The sequence below is a fragment of the Grampus griseus genome (genome assembly GCF_964374135.1).
Source record: "Grampus griseus genome assembly, chromosome: 9".
Classification (NCBI taxonomy): Eukaryota; Metazoa; Chordata; class Mammalia; order Artiodactyla; family Delphinidae; genus Grampus; species Grampus griseus.
In genome coordinates, this window is record NC_139003.1 from 51,932,432 (window position 1) to 51,953,166 (window position 20,735).

General features: G+C 39.4%; 1 protein-coding gene across 1 annotated transcript; it reads right to left on the reverse strand.

Moving 5' to 3' along the window:
- Positions 1–249: 249 nt before the first annotated feature.
- Positions 250–20,497, reverse strand: STEAP4 (STEAP4 metalloreductase). Its single transcript, XM_082661997.1, has 5 exons — positions 20,410–20,497; positions 5,723–6,177; positions 4,544–5,071; positions 3,127–3,291; positions 250–1,371 (listed from the first exon to the last, which is right to left on the reverse strand). Exons 2-5 carry the CDS (start codon positions 6,173–6,175, stop codon positions 1,108–1,110), a joined length of 1,410 nt encoding a protein of 469 aa, XP_082518123.1. The 5' UTR covers positions 6,176–6,177; positions 20,410–20,497; the 3' UTR covers positions 250–1,107.
- Positions 20,498–20,735: the final 238 nt, after the last annotated feature.

Consider the following 20,735-nt stretch of genomic DNA (forward strand, 5'->3'; position numbering starts at 1 on the left):
CAGAGAGAACCATCCTGCCTTCCAGCAAGGATCTGAGAAACAACCAAGTCTCCTATTACAACTACTGCTCACACCTCTCTCCCCTAAGACACCATAATTCTCTCTCATCTATGTATCGGTTCAACTTACACGTTCATTATTCATTTAATTTCACTGCTTAAATTGACAACAAACTATGACAAGCTACAGAAGCTACTTTTTTATACTAGAAATGCATTTCATAGGTGATTAATATTGAACAAGATTTGGAATATATTATTTACAAAGCATACCACAAAACCTAAACAATACCAAACCTGATATAGTGCAACTTTACAAAATTTATTTAAATTTTGGTTTATTTGAACTTTTTGCACAAGGGCTTTTATCAGCTCTTCTTTGCTTATTGTACATGGAGAAAATCCAAGTGGGTATCCCTCATTTTTAACTCAATCTTTCCTATACCTATTCCTTTGTAGAGGAAGGATCTATATCTTATGATATAGATTTTTATATATCCAACCCATGATTACTTACAATCAATTGTGATATTTTTATTGTTTTATAAAATAATTCCCCACACTACACATCCATATTGGTAACAAAATCAAAGAGCACACGCAACTACAGAATTCACCATGGCAATATTTATGATAACCTGCACTGCCAAAAACCAAACTAAAAATCTCGTTCCTTTTACTTCCTCGGCCCTCTTCTTCAGACATATCTAATAAAGCCTTTATCAGTGGCCACAATCTTACTGTTTTCTCTTTCACTCTTCTCTGCCCTTGAACCAGAGAAGGAAAGTGCATGGACTTCCCCTAGATTTTGCAAGACATTAGGTCATGCATGCTGCCCACAACAAAGAAGCTTCCTACTGTGAAACCACAAAGCGAATCGTGACCTCAGCAACCCCAGCTCCAGCAAAAGGAGAAGCAGGGGCCAACACCGATTCAACACCAGCCTGAGATCAAACGGTGTCCATTTCTCAAAGTCAGGCATGATTTCTTTCTCTGTTCACAAGCTTCAGCCTGTGGTGGGAGAAAAACACTTTCTTCACTGCACCCATTATTATTCTCTAAACATACAACACCATAGTTAAGAAGTCCAGGTGAATTGAACTTTGCTTTAAATATCTGTTTTTCCATTCAATGCTGATTCTGAGAATTTTGGGTTCCTTTCCCAGCCCTTGCGGATCCGTGTAAGGGTCTTGTCTATACATGGAAGGATGAGGATGAACTTGATCACCAGCACCGTGCAAGGGATGATCAGTGCTATCACGTAGGCTGAAGGAAGATACCAGACGAGGCTTGAAGGACTGAGGAATCTCTTTCCGCCGTACACCAAGGTGTGGGCTGTGCACAAGATCAGGGTCAAATAACCCAGTTTGGACTATAAGCAAGAAACAAAAACATATACATTAACACTGTTTACACTGTAAGCCAATGAAGGGTATTTGTCAAAGCCACAAGCTTTTGAAACCTGTAATATTTAGAACACTGCTAAGTCCTGAAAAAGCATTAACTCTCCTTCAAGATGATCAGTATATCATTTAAAAAAACACTGTGCTGGGCTTCCCTGGTGGCGCAGTAGTTAAGAATCTGCCTGCCAATGCAGGGGACATGGGTTCTAGCCCTGGTCTGGGAAGATCCTGCATGCCGTGGAGCAACTAAGCCTGAGCACCACAACTACTGAGCCTGCACTCTAGAGCCCGTGAGCCACAACTACTGAGCCCATGTGCCACAGCTACTGAAGCCCACGCTCCTAGAGCCCGTGCTCCACAACAAGAGAAGCCACCGCGATGAGAAGCCCGCGCACCACAACGAAGAGTGGCCCCCGCTCGCCGCACCTAGAGAAAGCCCGCACGCAGCAATGAAGACCAAAAAAAAGAAGAAAAAAACGCAGCCAAATAAATAAATAAATAAATAAATAAATAAAACGACTGTGCTTGCAAATGACATGGTGGTTTCATCTTAACCTAACTGGTAAAGATTAGGTTAGGAAAGATTCCCAGGAGTAAATTCTTTTGCATTAGAATAAATAATGTACCTTCTTCTTCAATGGTAAAACTCTTTCCTGAATCACCTTTTCTGGAGGCCAGAGATGAGCAAGATACAGTATGTCCTCAAGAAGCACCACATTAGTATATGTTGCTGACTAAGAGCAGATGCTAGCTACATTCTGTTGCAATAAAGAGCAATTAGCAAACTTTACTTTTGGTTGTTTGTTTTGGCCTAAATACAAAGCTCAATGTTCATTTCTGTCTTAATGTCTTGAATAAGGGTGTAAACATGAGAAAATGTTGACTGCATTTGGTCCCTGGGAGAAACTGCAAGACTTCTGAAATTCAAATTGTTCTATAAAGTTCAAAGCTGATTTCAGTTACTAATAGTCTGTTCTGTTATGCTGGTTCACAAGGAGCATGCATCAGAATTACCCAGAGGGCTTGTGAAAACGAACTGCTGGGCCATACTTCCAGAGTTTCTGAGTCATTTAGGTCTGGGTGGGGCCCGGGGATTTGCATCTAACATGATCCCAGGTGATGCTTGTGATGCTGCCACTTCTGGTCCAGGTACCACACTTTGAAGACCACTGGTCTAGAAGATACCAGCTGCTTTTAATGAGGTATCTGGTGGTTGATGTGTGGAAAAACCGGTTTTCCCTCTTACAGACCAGCATTGAATCTGGTATGATGACAGTCTAGCGTATCTTGCTTTGAAGGTTTTAAAGATTATTTCATTATATGCCTTTTCATATCAATAAGTCCATATTCTAAAATTCGTTTTCAGAAGTAGAAATTTTATGTTTGGGTTTCTCTCCACCTGCACCTAGTACATCTCCACACACAGAATTTAATAGTAGTTGGTGCTTTTCACTTTATACTCTTAGCTGTGGCTCTGGGAGTGGTCAGGAATCTTGGCAAGGGATGCCCTGCGAGGAAATTCAGCCATTATGGAATCTGCCTCTTGGTACCAGAGTTTAGCATTTTCTAATTTGAACTTGTTTCAGTTGCTATTTTTATGAGATTGCTAGGGAAGTGATGGAGTTAAATGAAAATTTATGCAGGGTATGAGAGAAAAATGAGAATATTTGTAAAGCCAGAATCATTTTGCACTGTAAAGTAGATTAAATCGTGAAGTCTTTTACCTGGACAAATCGGAACTCTCTCCAGTTGACCATGTTGCTAACTGATGGCAAGGAAGTGATTCCCAGGAGTACAAACAGGAAAAATCCAAGCATTCCCATAGCGATATATGAATCGCTGAGCCAGGCAGTAGAGGTACTAAATGGACTTTCTTTCTTGGCTATTGCCTAAGAAAAGTTATAAGCAATTTTTTTAAATTCCATTTTTTTACAAACTGCCCAAACTTTTAAGGGGATGAAGAATAACTCTGCATGGTTTCTTTGCTCAAAGAAAATTGTATAACATTTCTTAACAATCACTGAAAATAATTACACTTAGAAAAATACACTTAGATATTATATTTTTTGATAGAAAAAGTAATTGGTTCTATTGGGACTTTATTATGATAGTTGACTCCAGGAGTTGTATAGAGAGTTTTAATTGACCCTATAAATCCTAAAACAAAATAAACATTTACTTAAACCTTCCTTACCATATGGCTTCTTGTTCCCCAAGCAAAAATCGATGTTCTCAAATGATTACATCAGGATTCTGTTTTCCTGCTTTATATGCTGATTATTCACACACATGAAGTTTGAGTTCTTTCATGTTTTTTTATGTTGTAATATGGCATCAAGTCTGTTGCATCACATCTTGAGAGAAATCTGGCCCCTGTAACATGACTCTTACCCAAGGATATCCCATGTATTTGTTAGGGAAATAATGTAGAGAAATCCACAGACCCAGCACTTTGAGACTGCAGTAAGATTGATCAAAATCAATTTCCAAACGAGAACTGATGTATAGAACTTCCTCTGGGACGGCTTTAAGACTCCCTGAGCTGATTCTCTCTGAATATTTTGACTATGCAGAATATAGTATTTGACATTTGCTCAGAATTGTTTAGTTTTCTAGTTATTGAGGACAGCATCCCACAAGTCAAACATTAATGGAGTTATAAGCACCCTTTTGTGAATTTGTTTACATTCCTATGACACATGTTTGGACAGCCCCCTCACGTATAAGATGGTTGGTTTTGACTTCCAAAAGGAAGTAGCATGCATAAAGATAGAAACTTGAAAACACCTTGGCTTCCATTTATTGAAGTAACTCAAGTAGGTTCATTAAGTTTTCCTGAGCCTCCAAATCTGATAGTTTGTCAGTATCTCAGTGAGTCCTGGGAATACAGATATGGACCCAAGTGGACCTGGGAATCTACCTTTCATTCTCAATAGGTGTATGAGATTTCAACCAGATTCAGTAAAAAACAAAACAAAACAACAAACCCCTGAAAACAAACATGAGGTGTCTAGTTTTAGCTACTTTAAAAAATAAAGATGCTTAGAACAGTGATTTTCTATAACTGTGAAGTGGAATATGGTGTAGCAGGATTGCTCTTTGATTTAAAGAATAGGAGAATACAAATGAGTAGAGATTTACCTGGGCAATGGTTCTGTTGGTCCATGTCCATCGTACATAATAACGAATAGGGATCACAAGTGTGTAGAGGACATGAAGGAAGGCAAATCCCAGTGCTATCAAGCCAAGCTGCTTTCTGCACAGCATCCAGTGGTCAAGCCAGTCTGGGAATCGGCGGTATTTTGTACCTCGGTACAGCTGCAGGATGGCCGCAATAACGCCAGGGAGGTAAACCAAGGCCAGCAGTGTAAGTGCTGCTATTGGAAAGACACGATTTGGAATAGAAATAGCCAGGCGGAATGTCCTATCTTTTTTTTCATAAACATAAGGGTAGATTACTTCTCTTATTACACAGTAGAAAAAGAAGAATACACACAGAACAGCAGACAAATAGAAGGGGAACCTCCACATTGGAAACAGTTGCAGTGGGTAGTTTTCAATTTCATTGGCTGCCATGAGAGATCCTTTATCCAATGGAGTAAGTCCAAGACTACGAACAATATCCATTACTCTTTGCTTGGCTTTGCTGTCATTTCCGCAGACAAACACCTGGGTTAAAATAATTCATTTTGTATTTTTTCTTTCTTTAGTAATTATTTTGAAAGTCTGTATAAGCACTGTGCAAGACAATGCCATATGGTAGTTAACTGCTTTTCAAACAAGGCTGTAGAAAGGACATATTTAACAAGATGATGGTTTAGACTTGCACATGTGTGTTGGATAGTTAAGTACCAGGGTTTTAAGTCGAGAGTGGCTGTAAGCATATCACACTGATATGATAAGACTTGGTTCTCCACAATGCAAACAGTTTGATCTCTCTTCCGTATTCTTGGGTGCCGTATCACTTATGGATTGCTTTTAATCTCAGTGAATAAATGGAACCTATTTCATACAAGGTAATGGGAATAGAAGGAATACCCATCAACAATTTAGCAGTGTTATTTTCTAGTACTGACAAGAGGGCTCCAGAGACTGACACCATTGGGTTCCATCAAGCTAAAAGCTGAGGGTACAGACAGTGCTAAATAAATCACTACAATTGGTTACCCTACCTGGCCAAGCCCAAGAAAGTCACTCACGGCACATATTAGCAGAATGAAGTGTTTTCTTTTGGAATTATGTTTTGGAATCTTTGACATAAGCACATATTAAAACATTCACTTTTTAAAGATGGAGTGTAAATTTATCATTTAATCTTACCTGCCGACTTGCATCCAGTGCCCTTGACTGGAGAGCCCAGGCTGAGATGGTGTTAAATGCCTTTACCACGTGGGCTCCCGGCACCAACTGAGCAAGGTACTCTGCATTCGACTGCGGATACTGCTTGATTTTCAGGTTGTTGCTGACGTCGACCAGTATTTTCCCATTGAGAACCTCAGTTAATTCTGTGAGAAAATCGTAATGTTCCCTGTGGATTGCTATGATTATAATGTCAGATTTCTGGGCCGCTTCTGAGTAGCTCAGGACCTCTGCACCATTGGGCAGCAGACTGGACATCTGGGGGTTTCGACTTCCAAAAACAATAGAATAACCACATTGGAGCATTTCAAGTCCCAGTGATTGTCCAAAATCTCCAGTTCCAAAAATACATACAGTGTCTTGCTTCTCTGAAGAATTCGTAGTGAGAAGAAGTACATCTGTAGTTTTCTCCATGACTGAAAGATAATAATGCAAACACCCAACAAAATATGAATGTTCTGGCAAAAATTAATGAGAATTATATCCAGGAAACAGTGATTGACTGATGTCGTTTGAATCTTTTACTGAGTTATCTCAAGCATATCCCCTACAAAATTTGGAAGGAGTAAAAACTGTCTCATATATTCTATGTCTTTGTTTTTTTTGAATTTTATTTTAATTTTTTTATATAGCAGGTTCTTATTAGTTATCTATTTTATACAAATTAGTGTATATATGTCTCATATGGCTTAGTAACAAAATCTTCCATTGGATAAAGAAATGCAGTAAAAACCCAAGACGCTGACTGGTTGCTGTCTTAAACTATGGTCATGTATCACAATGATACTGCATTTATTGAACACTTAACAGTTCCTAAAGTTCTCAAGAGCAAAATCTGACAAAGAATGCAGTAATAAGGAAATTACAGACCAATTCATTTATGTTTAGTGATACAAAAATCCCAGATTAACCAACAGAATCTGGCAGCCTGTTAAGAGACAGTGCACATTGATCACATGGGATTATTCTAGGAATGTAAAGATTAGTTCTGTAAATTCAATATTAGAAAATCTTAATAGAACTCACCATGTTAGAAGATTAAGGGGAAAAATGTGGCCATGTTTATGTATGCTAAAAGATCAAGAACCTATATGTCTTCAGAAATTTCTACAACATTGTAAATTAACTATACTTCAATAAAAAAAACCTAAAAAATGATATTTATTCTTGATTCATATTTAAAAAGGAAAAAATAGATATTTCCTTAACATACAAAGTATCTATTTAAATAGCCAAAGTATCTATCTAAATAGCCAGTTGGAAGAAAAAGTTTAATCTATACCTCACACTCCCCCCCAAGGTAAATTTAAAATATATTAAAGATTTAAATATTTTTTTTTAATGGAACTATAATAGAACTAGAAGAGGCCATGGAGAATTCTTTTATAACCTTAGATGGGAAAGGCCCTTTTCCTATATCACAAATCCTTGAAATCATTAAAGAATAAAGGGACAAATGTGATTACATAAAAGTAAATAATACCTGCAAAGCAAAAAATCATGATAAGTGAAGTCACAAGATAATCAAACTGGAAAAATATATATATATATTTTTTTGCGGTACGCGGGCCTCTCACTGTTGTGGCCTCTCCCGTTGCGGAGCACAGGCTCCAGACGCACAGGCTCAGCAGCCATGGCTCACGGGCTTAGCCGCTCCGCGCATGTGGGATCTTCTCGGACCGGGGAACGAACCCGCGTCCCCTGCATCGGCAGGCGGACTCTCAACCACTGAGACACCAGGGAAGCCCTGGAAAACTATTTTAAACTCATACAAACCAATAAAAAAATTGCCCACTAGACAATAGGGCAAAAGAATATGAGATGCTAGTTCATCCTAGGGAAATAGGACTTTTCAATATAGTAAAAGATTTCTTAATCTTACCCAAAGTAAAAGAAATGCAGGATAAAACTAAACTGAGATACTGTTATAAACCATGTGATTGTGTTGCTTTGTAAGGTTTTGAAATTTAAAGATCTTGAAGTTTTCATGATCTAATAAAATAATCTAGGATACTCTCTCCACTTTCAAAGAATATTATTTCTTCCTTCGGTACTGGATTTTTCTCAAAAACTTTTCTCTTCCTAATATTTAGCATTTAAACTTTTAGTTAATCTTTTTTTTGGGGTGTGTGTATGTGTGTGTGTGTGTGTAGTCTCTTGTGTTCAGTGATGCATCCTCAGTGCTAAAAAAGAGCACTGCCTGTGATGGACCAGGCACTTCTTGGTAAATATTTGTGGGATCATATTAGAAGGGTGGAATGTCGGAGCTGGAAGCAGCGGTTTCCTCTGTGTGCCAGGCACAGCATGAGGTGCATGAGGAGGAGGAAGCTGAGTGGGTACAGACTGAGCACTGGGAGTTAGGGAGGAGTAAGGTGAAGCAGAGAAGTGGGGGAAGGTGTTGTAAGGACATTGCTTCTTCCACCCAAATGGGTTTAAAGTAAAACTTCGTGAATTTGATGTGGAGTTTCAAACCAGACCTAATCATTCTTCCATTCCAGCATGGTGAATTTCATGCAGATTGTAGAGCATATGAAGATTGCACCTTTTCCATAGGATTTCAGAAATTTGCCCTTTCCATTTTAGCCCATGGAAAACACCTGTTTTTTGTTTGATTTTCTTGAAGTATAGTTAATTTCCAATGTTGTGTTAGTTTGGGGGTAAGCAAAGTGATTCAGTTATACATATATATATGTATATATATATTCTTTTTTCAGATTCTTTTCCATTACAGGTTATTACAAGATATTGAATATGGTTCCCTGTGCTATACAGTTGGTCCTAATTGTTTACCTTTGTTATGTATAGTGGTGTGTATATGGTTTTTTTTAATAAATTTATTTTATCTATTTATTTTTGGCTGTGTTGGGTCTTTGTTGCTGTGCATGGGCTTTCTCTAGTTGCGGTGAGCGGGGGCTACTCTGTTGCGGTGCGCGGGCTTCTCATTGTGGTGGCTTCTCCTGTTGCAGAGCACGGGCTCTAGGCGTGTGAGCTCAGTAGCTGTGGCTCACAGACTCTAGAGCGCAGGCTCAGTAGTTGTGGCTCACGGGCTTAGTTGCTCCGCGGCATGTGGGATCTTCCTAGACCAGGGCTCGACCCCATGTCCCCTGCATTGGCAGACGGATTCTCCACCACTGTGCCACCAGGGAAGCCCAGTGGTGTGTATATGTTAATTCCAAACTCCTAATTTGTCTCCCCCGCCCCTGCTATCCCCTCCCCTTTGGTAACCATAAGTTTGTTTTCAATGTCTGTGAGTCTATTTCTGTTTTGTAAATAAGTTTATTTGTATCATTTTTTTTTTTAGATTCCACATATAAGTGATATCATATGGTGTGTGTCCTTCTCTGTCTCACTTCCCTTAGTAAAGGAACAAGAAATACAAGACTTCTCTGTACTTCCACAGAAACTCTTTGAATAATTTAATTAAGCACAACAAGTGAATCATTTTATAAACTAGCTAGTGACTGATATCCCGAACTTTATCAGAGTAGGAAATGACCTTATATGGGAAAGCACCTGGATATGATCAGGGCCTATCATATGGAAACACAGCTGTCCCTTTGAAAAACTCTTAGCAGCATCTACAAATGCAAACTAGTGTAGCAAATTCTATTGTATTGCTAATCAGTTAACAACTAATTGTTATGACTCAAACCCTAAACTGCTGAATGGTGCCTTAATTTTTCTACTTCATAGAACTGGTTTGTGAGTGTACTGACAGAATACCAGTGTGCCTGGCTATTCCCTCACTTTTTCTCCATTCTTTATCCTAATATATTATTTTTCTATCTCCTATATTGGGATGAACATTTGCAAGCAAAATATAGATTTGACAAAGTTGCCTGTGTCCTGCAATGAAATGGATGATGTCTTTACTGACATATTATCATTTGGATTACCTTAATCATTGCAGCGAGAGAGTCCAGACTTCATTTTGACCACGTGGCCCCTACATTCATCTATTCTAACCTGTCATAAAATTTTTTTTAAAAATGAAGATATTAACTACACTACACTAGTATTTTTTGCTCCACTTACTGGCCACGTGACCTTGGGTAAGTTAAACTATTTGCGTCTCAGTTTCATCAACTTTAAAATGAGAGATCTGTAGTACCTACTCTAGAGGCATTGTGAAGATCAGATGAATTGATGTATCTTAGAACAACTCCTGAGACTTAGTAAGTACTCAATAAGCTGTCTATTATTAGGAGAGTATTTCATATGCTATAATTAATTAATCAGTCTATTAATGATCTAATTAATGTAGTCTTTTTATAAATTCTATAAATTAAGGGTTAATTATTCTTCTATAACTGTGATTATTGGAATATATAAAATTTACCTGAAATAGTATTCAATAATTCTTGAGAAGCTTCTGCTTTCCCCACTTCTTTCTCATAAATAAAACCTTATGTAAAATGGCTTCAGAGCATATGAATTTATCAAAACACAGATGTAAAAACAGCTCAAGTGTGAATTTCTCTCATTTGTAATTCTTTCACATTTTACTTTAATATTTCCCCCTTAAAATGCAGCTTGACAATCCAATATAACACACTTGGGCTGTTATCCCAAGCATTAAAATTTATTTTCCCTCTTAAATCTTCAGAGACAAACCGAAGATACAAAAACAGTAAGGAGATATTAAAATATCACTGGTGGAGTCAAGAGAAAGTAATACAGTTATTCCATTGGGCAGTTAGTTACTCCGTATCAAGTTATGGAAGTTATAAGGTTGATAATTGTGTCACACACATCTTGAGTTCCCCTTCAAATCCTCCTGGTTCTATTTCCAGTCCTTGGGCAATAACTGGGCTCTGCTCTGTTTCCACTGCCTAACAGAGGCTCACTTTGGGGCTCTAGATCTTTTAGCTCTCGATCCTTGTCCTGGGCTTCTCTGATACCTGTGCCTGTTTGGCACTCAGACATGTACAGCCCATTGCCCCATCATAGACAACGGGGCACAGGACTCCATGGATAAGTGCTTCCCCTTTCATCTTCTGGAACACTGTTCTGACACATTTCATAAGGCTCCTATGAAAGTCCTAGAGGAAAAGAGTACCACTCATCTGTAACAGTGGCCGATTTAATGGGCTTTTGTCTTTCCCATGTTCCCTGGTTTAAGCCCCTTGCCCCTCACTCCTGTTCCCTGGAATCACTTCCGTAATAAACTATCTGCACACAAGCCTTTGTTACAGGCTCTGCTTGCAAATCAACTCAGGATAATACACTATTTTGATTATCATTATCTTTTCATGGTAGAAGAAAAATGATCAGACCTCAGGTTACAACTGGGATGATGAAATAACATGTAAAAAATTAAAAAGTTAGCTAATTCTTTGGAAGAATTTGATTCAGCACTCTTGGAAAAAATATCCTGAAAACAGATGTTCATGAAAATGAGATGTATGCACACTCTAAACCACAAGGGAGATCTCATTGAGGGTGTATTTTACAGTAAGTACTAGGTAAAGAAGGAAGTTACAATCATTTCAGACTATTTATAACTCAAAATAACTCCCATGTATAAACATGGATTTATGGAGGTAGTAAGGTTTCTTGTTCAAAGACTTGTAAAAAAACTTTCCTAGTCCTCTTTTATTCATAGATGTAGGATGGAAGGAATAAAGAAAATAAGAAAGGTGGTAAACAGGAAGCGGAGTTATTAAGGGAAGGTTGGGGTAAGACGGTTATGGCATAGTGGTCTCCTCTCCTTCCTTCAGCGCCTTCCAAACCTCAGTTATGTAACAGGAATCAAAACAAGACTACCCCCTGGTTTGGAAAATCTCCAGGTTTTGCCTCCTGTGGAAGCATCTCCCAGAGAGGGAGGCCAAGACAGGCAAAGCGACCCTGCAAGAGTGTTTATATAGATTAGAGATTGGCAACCAATGATGCAGATGCAAAGGTGACAGAGACAACTGTGAGGGCCATGGTTGCAGCCACCAAGAAGCGTAAGCGTGAGTGTGTGTGTGTGTGTATGTGTGTGCGCACGCATGTGCCTATGTGATGAAGTGGTACTGGTGTGGGTCATGTAGAGTCTCGCCCATCAGGTCCCTCTGTCTGCAGATCCCACCCCGGGTTCTGGGAACCTAAGGCAGCATTCTGCCGGATGTTCCCAGCTAGGTATCCCTTGAGGATGTTAGGGCCAGTCTGGTTTGTGCTTTTACTTCTCTCATCTCCCAGAGGTCAGAGGGCAGAGAGGCCCAGTTCTAGCTTTAGAGGATTCTAGCATATGAAAAACATGGAAATGTCCTAATGGAATACAAACATTTCACATTTTAAACGCTTGTATTTAACAAGCAAAGAAACCTTTTTATTTAAAATAATTATAGATTCACAGTAAGTTTAAAGCTAGTACAAGAGGTCCTTGTGCATCCTTTATCATTTCCTCCAGCGTTTACATTTTATATAGCTAGAGTACAATATCAAAACTGGGAAACTGATATCAGGACATTGGGTGTGTATAATTCTCTGTCATTTTATCCCTTGTGTGGGTTCAGGTACCCACTACTGCAATCAGGATGCAGAACTATTCCGTCATTACCCTTTTATAGTCATACTTATCCCCCTCTCTGACTCCAGCCCCAATCCCTGGAAGTCATGAATCTGTTCTCTGCTCTGTAATTTTATCATTTTGAGAATGTTATATAATGAAATCACACAAAATGCAACCTTTTCATATTGGCTTTTTTTCACTTAGCATAATGCCCTTGAGATCCATCCAAGTTGGCGCATATGGAAATAGTTCATGTAAATAGTTCGTTCCTTTTTAGTGTTGAGTCCATGGTATGGACTTCTTCATTTGCTAGTTTGCTACCTGAATGTCCTTTTTGGAAATGTTGCAACAGCGTTACAAAATCTGCATGTTTTAAGTGTTTATACTTAACAAGTCAATGCTATCAAATGCTCAGGCACCACCTCCTGAGATTCTGAATCAATTGTTCTGAGGTAGGGCCCAGACATCTGTATTTTTAAAAAACCAGACCAAACAGATCAGTTCTAAAGAGCATCCAGAGCTGAGAACCACTGGAAATGGGAAAAGATAAGGGTATCTTTTTTGGAAAGAGATGGTGAGGAGGGAAAAGGCAGAGGGAGAACAGGCTGTGGATGAGCTTGTAGGGGGATGCAGAAACATTTCACCTGCTTTACAACTTCTTCCTCTAAGTAACCATTGGCTGGGTCTGATAGCCTAGAATTCCTACTTTTATGAAAACTGGAGGCAAAAAAAGAGTGTGTAGGCCCCCTATGGGAGAGGGTCAAGGGATGCCAGACACAAGACTTGGTAGGCTTTGCTCTACAATTCCCTTAAGGAAACTTTGATGAGTTGTCTTCTATGAGCCACAAGTTATGGTTTGATCAAATCCAGCCATGAATCTGCTACGGTCACTCCTTCACAGCATCTCTCATACGGTGCCAGACAACATCCCGTTTACATTCGGATGAAACCAGTATTAAAGACATTCTGCCCCTTTCTCCCTTTGAGAATTCAGCTTTGAATTCTGAAGCGATTGTTCACACAAGGTTTTGAACTCCTCCTACAGTACCCTCTCCGGACACCCCCCTGCCCTCCGTCGGAGTTGTAGCACACAAGTCCAGTGATCTGGCCTGGCACCTCCAGGGAGTCAGAACACAAATGACACTTTTAAACTCTATACGACGTGACAGGATTTTTCACTTTAATTTGATGCCTGTAAACAGGGATTTTAAAATTTCCTTCCTTCTGTTTTATTTTCCCTTCTGAATTTCAACCTGAAAGCCCTAGATGACTTGACAACACATTTGTAGTGAGCTGACGCCCATCAATCAAATGTTTCTTTTAATTACCAGGCATAGGGGCGGGACGGAGTTCTGCAACTAGGCCAGCCTTCCTCTGATTCAGAGCATTTGTTTTAATATATCCCAGGGACAATTGGAAAGCAAAAAATAGTAAAAAAATATATATATATTTTAAAACCTTACAATAATACATGAACCCATCCAGTTTATTCACTGAGCTATTTCTGTATTTAGTGAGATCAAGGCTCTTTAGGGAAAGCAAGCATGCTCACATTTAAGCACATATTCTTTTACTAACAGGCATATATTACTGTAGCAAAATCAGAAGCTCTTGGTTTAAAAAGACGACTGATTGTAGTTTACAAAAAATGTAATGTGCCCATAATTAATGGAGTTTTCTAATTTTTTTTGACAGTTCCATCTTCAGCCTATATATGTTATTTGAAAATATAATAGTACTTTTCTTATTTTAGCCTTGTAGTTAGAAGTAGCTCTGTCAGTAATAGCTATAGACTGACATAAATCTATGATTTAAAGCTCTTAATCTGAATAAAGAAACCACTGCAGGTTGGTTGCTGAAAAATTGATTAATGATTTCAATTGTTTTGGGAGAAAATGTTATGTATCTCATAGCACTCTAATTTACTGATGCTTAGTTTTTATGCTAGCCAATAGAATGACCCAAAAGGAAACTAATCTTAACTTGTACAGTCTGATTAAATCACAAGAGCATAACTAAATATAACCTTTACATTAATATTCTATGGGGATATATATCCACATGAATTGCTAATAAGTAAAACTAGCCATGACGTGCTGCAGCTAAAATGATTCTGTAACATTTCACTGCCACCCAATGAATACAAGGAGAGCAAGGTAATGCAGAGCTATATTATCGATTTTAATTGTACTTTAGGAGAAAATTTATTTCTTTTAAATATTGGTTCTTTGGTGAAATTCTGGTCCAACTAAAAATCTTTTTAATACGTGTTTTCACATTTACATCTCAGCTGCATCTGTCAAGATAAATAAAGATTGTTTTATGATTCCCTGGCTAAGAATTTTATCATGTAGGTTTATTACCCCCTGTCTAGGCTAGTTAGTTCATTTGATTAAAGCTGGGGCTCATGACAGCAAGGTCAGGGATTCAGTCATGGCTGAGTTAATCTACCTTGACCTCTGTTTGCATTCTAAATCCTGAACAGCTTATAAATCTGTCGTTCACCAAAGATTCAGCATGAGAATTAGGACCTGGATTGCCACCATCAGAAAAACAACTCTGTCTCACTGACTGGGTGGCATTTGACTTGTACACAATACCTGAGCATTTGTTTTTTTTTTTTTTAAGTAGTTTTTTATTTTTTTAATTTTTTAAAAATTTTATTTATTTATTTATTTATTTTTGGCCATGTTGGGTCTTTGTTGCTGCCCACAGGCTTTCTCTGGCTGCGGTGAGTGGAGGCTACTCTTCCTCGCGGTGCGCGGGCTTCTCATTAGGGTGGCTTCGCTTTGTTGCGGAGCACGGGCTCTAGGTGTGCGGACTCAGTAGCTGTGGCTAGCAGGCTCTAGAGTGCAGGCCCAGTAGTTGTGGCTCACGGGCTCTAGAGTGCAGGCTCAGTAGTTGTGGCTCACGGGCTCTAGAGTGCAGGCTCAGCAGTTGTGGCGCACAGGCTTAGCTGCTCCGCGGCATGTGGGATCTTCCCGGACCAGGGCTCGAACCCATGTCCCCTGCATTGGCAGGCGGTTTCTTAACCACTGTGCAACCAGGGAGGTCCTGAGCATTTGCTTATTGGGTAATTTGGTGATCACAAAAACCCACTTAATATTTAGTATCCATTAGTGGGTTTTGCTTTTCTTGGACTGCTGTAGTCAGAGATATTTAAGAAGTGATTTGATCATTTCAGAATTAACTTTGTTTAAATAAATTTCCTGTGAATAGTTATTTATCCTCACCTTGAGGCCACTGGGAATTATCTCACTATTGATAACTGCCAAAATTAGTTTGGAGATAGAGCAGCTTTGCTGTGGATCTGATCCCATTCCCTGGCCCCCAACCCTGCTGATGGGGTAACTCCAATCTGCTTCAAAGCATCTCCTCAGCATTTTTAGAAATCTCCTAGGGGTGGTTTACATGTCCTGTATATAGTCTCCTTTATCTTCTTTTGGGCACCGTTTTCTTCTATTTCTAATTTGGCTCTGGAGGCAAGGACTCCCAATGGCCAGAGTACATCTAATGTTCGCCAAGACCCCATGAGCTGGAGCTGCGACCATGATCTGGCCTTTCAGCTGCTTCATTTCTTACCCCAGGAGGGAAAGTACCCTTGAAACACCTTTCCGCCTCCTGTATTATACTCTGATATACAGGCCTGAGGGCAGTGCTGGTTGATCAATATATTTTAGCGAAAGCAGCTCCTTCTTTTTAAGTCCTAGGTATTTAATTTCAGCTCTTTTTAGTTGTGTGGTATGACCAGAGCTGGCTTGCCAGCTGAAAGTTTGAAATCAGCCGTGGTGGGAGTTTTCACACCATGGGAATCAGCAAATGCTGTAATTCAGGACATTTTTTTTTTTTTGCCTTAGAGAGCCATTTACCAGCATACCACTGATTCTTTCTCTCATCCCCTTCTCCCCAAGACTCTGCCTGTGACCATGGAAATGGAGAAATAACTGGACTGACAGGATGATATACTTTCCCACTCCTGACTTTGTACTTTAAGCCTTAAAATCTCTTTCCTTAGAGGCCTTCCTTCTAGGAAGGCTCCTAGGTTCTTAATGATAACAGAATCCATGTGGCTTCCCTCCCTCAACAAATGTTCCAGACCCTCTCCACTGCGCACATGGAGTTAACACGATTTTGGCTGTAAGTCTGACACTGCTAGACTCTTGGTTCCCTCGGGGAGATAGATACAGGGACCTCTTTGTGTACCATCATCCCATAACACATATCTTCTAATTTTCCAGACATGCATTAAAAAAAAAAAAAGAGCACAGTTTAGGATCTCAGTTGAAGATAACCATTATTAACTGCAATGAACCATTTACCAACTTGCTAATTGCTTTCTCCTCAGGCCCTTCCCGTATCTCATACCACCTAAGTCAGGGCAATTGAAGAGGATGAAGAAATCATTTTAGTACTTGGGTACTGGAGAAGAAATAACTAGAAGCATGATCATTTCTATAATAAGAATGATTTGCTGTAACTTAGTTCTTTTGAACTGTTCAATAGGCTTCATTTCTTGTGCCATGCCTTCAGGTATTAAAGAAGGGCTCAAGTGTTTTACTTAAGTTAAACTAATTAAAACCTTTAAAACTTCAATATTCCAACATTCATGACCTCAGTTAAATGCCTTAATCTCATTATGTCACTCTTTAAAATGAATTAAACTCCAAAGTATTATAGTTACAAATTTATTATGAACCTTACCCAGGATAGCAACATAATGGGGTTACTAAAATGAGAAGAAATACCAAAGTTGCTGCAATTTCTTTATCCTTTTAAAAATAGTTATAATAATTTCCACTACTTACTTTATATGTACTGTACAGCATACAGCAATCTCATGCTTCTTCCCAAAGGGCAGAACACTTTGACCCTATTAACTAGTACAGCTCAGGGGGCATCCATGCTTATAACCTCCTATGCCCATAATGATAAGCATCTTTCAAAAATAAAAATTAGTGTTATCAACAATGTCTTGGTAGGATTGCGTGTTTTTGACAGATTTATTGAACAGCCTCTCTGAGCCAGGCACTGTGCTATACAAGAGGGATAAAGTGATAAACTTTAGACTGACCTGGTCCTCCAGGGGCTCCCAAGTTGGGGAAGATGTAGACACATAATCAAACTGCTGCAATACAACGTGTGAAGATGTTGCATATACAGAGGAGGGGAGCTATTCTGCCTGGGAAGTAGGACAAGAAAGTTTACCAAAGTCTGTGCATAATTGCTTCAGACACTGCTTAATTTGGGCTCAAAACTGTTTCCACACCCTGTAAAATGAAAAGTATAGATGAAGATGTATAATCAGTGTGGACCATTAGCCACGCCCTCCTATTCCCATGCTTCTCAGTGCTTGTGCCATCACCAGTGAAACCCTGGTTGGAACACTTGGCCCTGTGCTTGATGCCATTTTTTTTCCTTCAATATTTGGAGCTAAGGTAAAAGAGATGTGTTCTAATAACCCCTCTCTAAGAGGAGTGCTATACAGTTATATTAAGTTACCTCTCAGCTTTCTCTTTTTTCAGAATTATAGTTCCTGACTTTTCAAAATTATCCTTTGCACACATTTACCTTCCTTATAAGATGAAAAGTGAACTTAACTTCATCCTGACATGAAGACTGATCATGTAACCTACATTTCAAAGAAACATACTTTACTCAAAATAACTTTTCAGAAGGATGCAACCATCAAAGTTCAGTATGATAAGGCTTTTTTACACATGGCAGACTACACTCTTCTAGAACAATGTGGAGAAGCATTCAGATTAGGATGTCATGTCCTGCCTAGGTAATTAGGGTGGAAATGCTTCTTTGAGTAGAACATTGCGTATTTTTTGCAGTGACGTATTTCTGAAAGATGATCTTCATACAGTGCAAGCATTCTTTGTTCCTTTTTCCGTAATGATTTTGGAAGAACAAATTGCTTACGTATGTTGGCCAAGTATGTTTTCTTACCATACATTGTTTTCAGCATTAATTATCCTTTAGTTATTTACTTAGCTTTATTCCTTCCAGGTCTGATTTCTTCTCAAAAAAAGAACAAGTGTTAATTCAAATCATTTTGGAAATGACCTAAAAGTCATTCAAAATTCATGATAGGTTGAATACATCATGTGGAACTGTTCATAGTTAACTGTCTTCATAGTTAACTAGTGACCCATTCTCTTTGGATGTGCAGAGCACAGAAGGACGTACAAAGCACAGAGTCAAACAGGTGGCTTCAGAGGCCTTGTAAACTTTATTTCTATTACTTCTGGCCTAACTACAACTTCAAAAAAAAAATCCCACACAGAAAACTTCACTATCCACTTCACTATCCACAGCCTGTCCGAGATTCTTAGAGTAGGAATTACTCTACTTCCTTCCTTACTCTAATTCCTTCCTTAGAGTAGGAATTACATAGGTAGATGTAGTTGCAGACACTTAACAATTGACAAGGACAACCCAGAAGAAACCTACAAGTTGCCCTGGCAAGTCTTCAAGTTTGAAAGGTGATTATATCTTTTTTTTTTTTTTTTTTGGCTAGCAGATTAACTTTGTGAAGATTTTAAAAGGAAATAATTTTTAAATAGCAGTTGAAAAAAGATACAAATGACTTATAAAGATAACTGGATGGTGAGGATCATGAGGAAATGTAGAGTGACTGTTCAGGATTTCTTCCATTTTGGAATTCTATGACAAATGAATCTATTTTTCTTAAAACTGTTCAGAATAAGGCTCAAGGCTTAAGGTCATCAATGTATGAACAGGCTTACAAAAACGTATTTGGTTACTTCGAACAACAGTTAGCAAGCTTAAGCAAGGCAGGAATCCGAAAATCATTCTCAAGTTAGGGGTCGGGCCTCGAACATGCTGGTTTCTGAACCTTCAGTTGCTGTGTGAACTTCAGCAGCACCATAAGTGTTGCCAAATGGACAGAGTGCTATGACCCAATTTCTCCATACACATGTTCCATTTCCTATACAACCCTGAAGCCTGATAAATAGGGAGTGCTTCATCCTGCTTTCTGGGTTGGCAGTGTTTGCCATGCAGGTAGAATACAGGCAGGTAGAATTTCATACTGTGCTAAATCAAAGCATTATGAAAAACTCAGGGCCTTGCAAAAAAGTTACTGCTTCAAATAAATGTGCCATTTTATAAAATTACACCTACTGTATCAGAAAAAAATGTTCTTTCATATGAGTGACACTTATATCACTCCCATTTATAGGGAATAGGACATTCTCATACAGCAAGGCTGAAGAATTGGTTTGGAAAGCTGAGAGTATTCTCTGAATGATAAATGCGGTACAAGTCTAGATACTCCTTGGGGAAAGACTATCTCTCCACAGCTGGGTAGTTTCCCTATAAAAGTGAAACCTGCATTATTATGAAGAAAGTAATTACTTGGTTACACTTATAGCATTGATGAAATTTTCAGTGTATTTCAAACCTGCAAACATCTTTAGTCATGTGTTTTCACCTTGTTAGAGTTGGATTTTGTGGCTGCTCTGGTCCAAGAGCCTTATATTTTCCATGTGTGGAAACTGAGGCTGAGGTACTGAACTTCTAATTAGAACTAGGAATAGAATTCCCCAATCCACCCCTGCCCTAGTCTCCATCCAATTCACTTTCCCTTACACCAGTCATCTTTTAAAGAAAGTTTCTAAATTACTATCCAGAGGGAAAAACTACCTTCCAGCTGCCTCTGGACAAACAGGGAACCAAAGGCTTTATTTACTCTAAACAATTACATTCCAAAAAATATTTCTCTGGAAAAGCAATTAATCACTAAACTGCAGAAGGACATTGGAATCAAGATCAAGGATGGAAGCGGTTGCAGATCTCAGGACACATTTTCAGCTCTTGGTCAAGAAGCGGGCTCAGATCTAGATTGCCTTTATCCAGAAGTAAGATACAGAGAGGAATCCAAACCTCCAAGTCCTCTCCTTTGGTCTCGTCTGCACCCCGGGGATGAAAGTCTAGGAAGCAAGCCACTTGTTGAATTGCTTAACTCATCTGGCCACACACTTGGGTGGCCTTGCACCTTCTTCCCAGGGTGAGCAGGTTTGCGGAGTGGGGTCCTGGAAGCAGGGGTTCGAGGTGGGCAGAAGCTGATAAGGGAGGGGAGCCCTGTGGCGAAAGGTACAAGGCGAAGGCCAGCAGCAATGTGACCCACCTGCGGGAGAGGTGTTTCCCAGGCAGCTGTGGTCCAGCGTGGCTGCTGCGGGGCGCGCTGAGTGCCGGGCCGAGAGGGGACGCTGTGTGGCGTTCAGGCTCGGGGCTGCGGTTCGCCGCTCTCGTCGGTATAAGAAGCCGGAGAGCGGAGGGAGGGGCCCACTAGATTGCGCAAGAGAAGCGGTGAAGAAAGCAAGCGTTTCCAGGAAGAGTTCAAGCTGGGAATCCTGGGCAGCTGGAAAGACCAGAAATTCCGGTGCTGTCACTGTCGCTATTGCTTCAGATGTTGCTGCTGATCTCTGGCCAGCGGGGTTTTTAAAGCGTTTT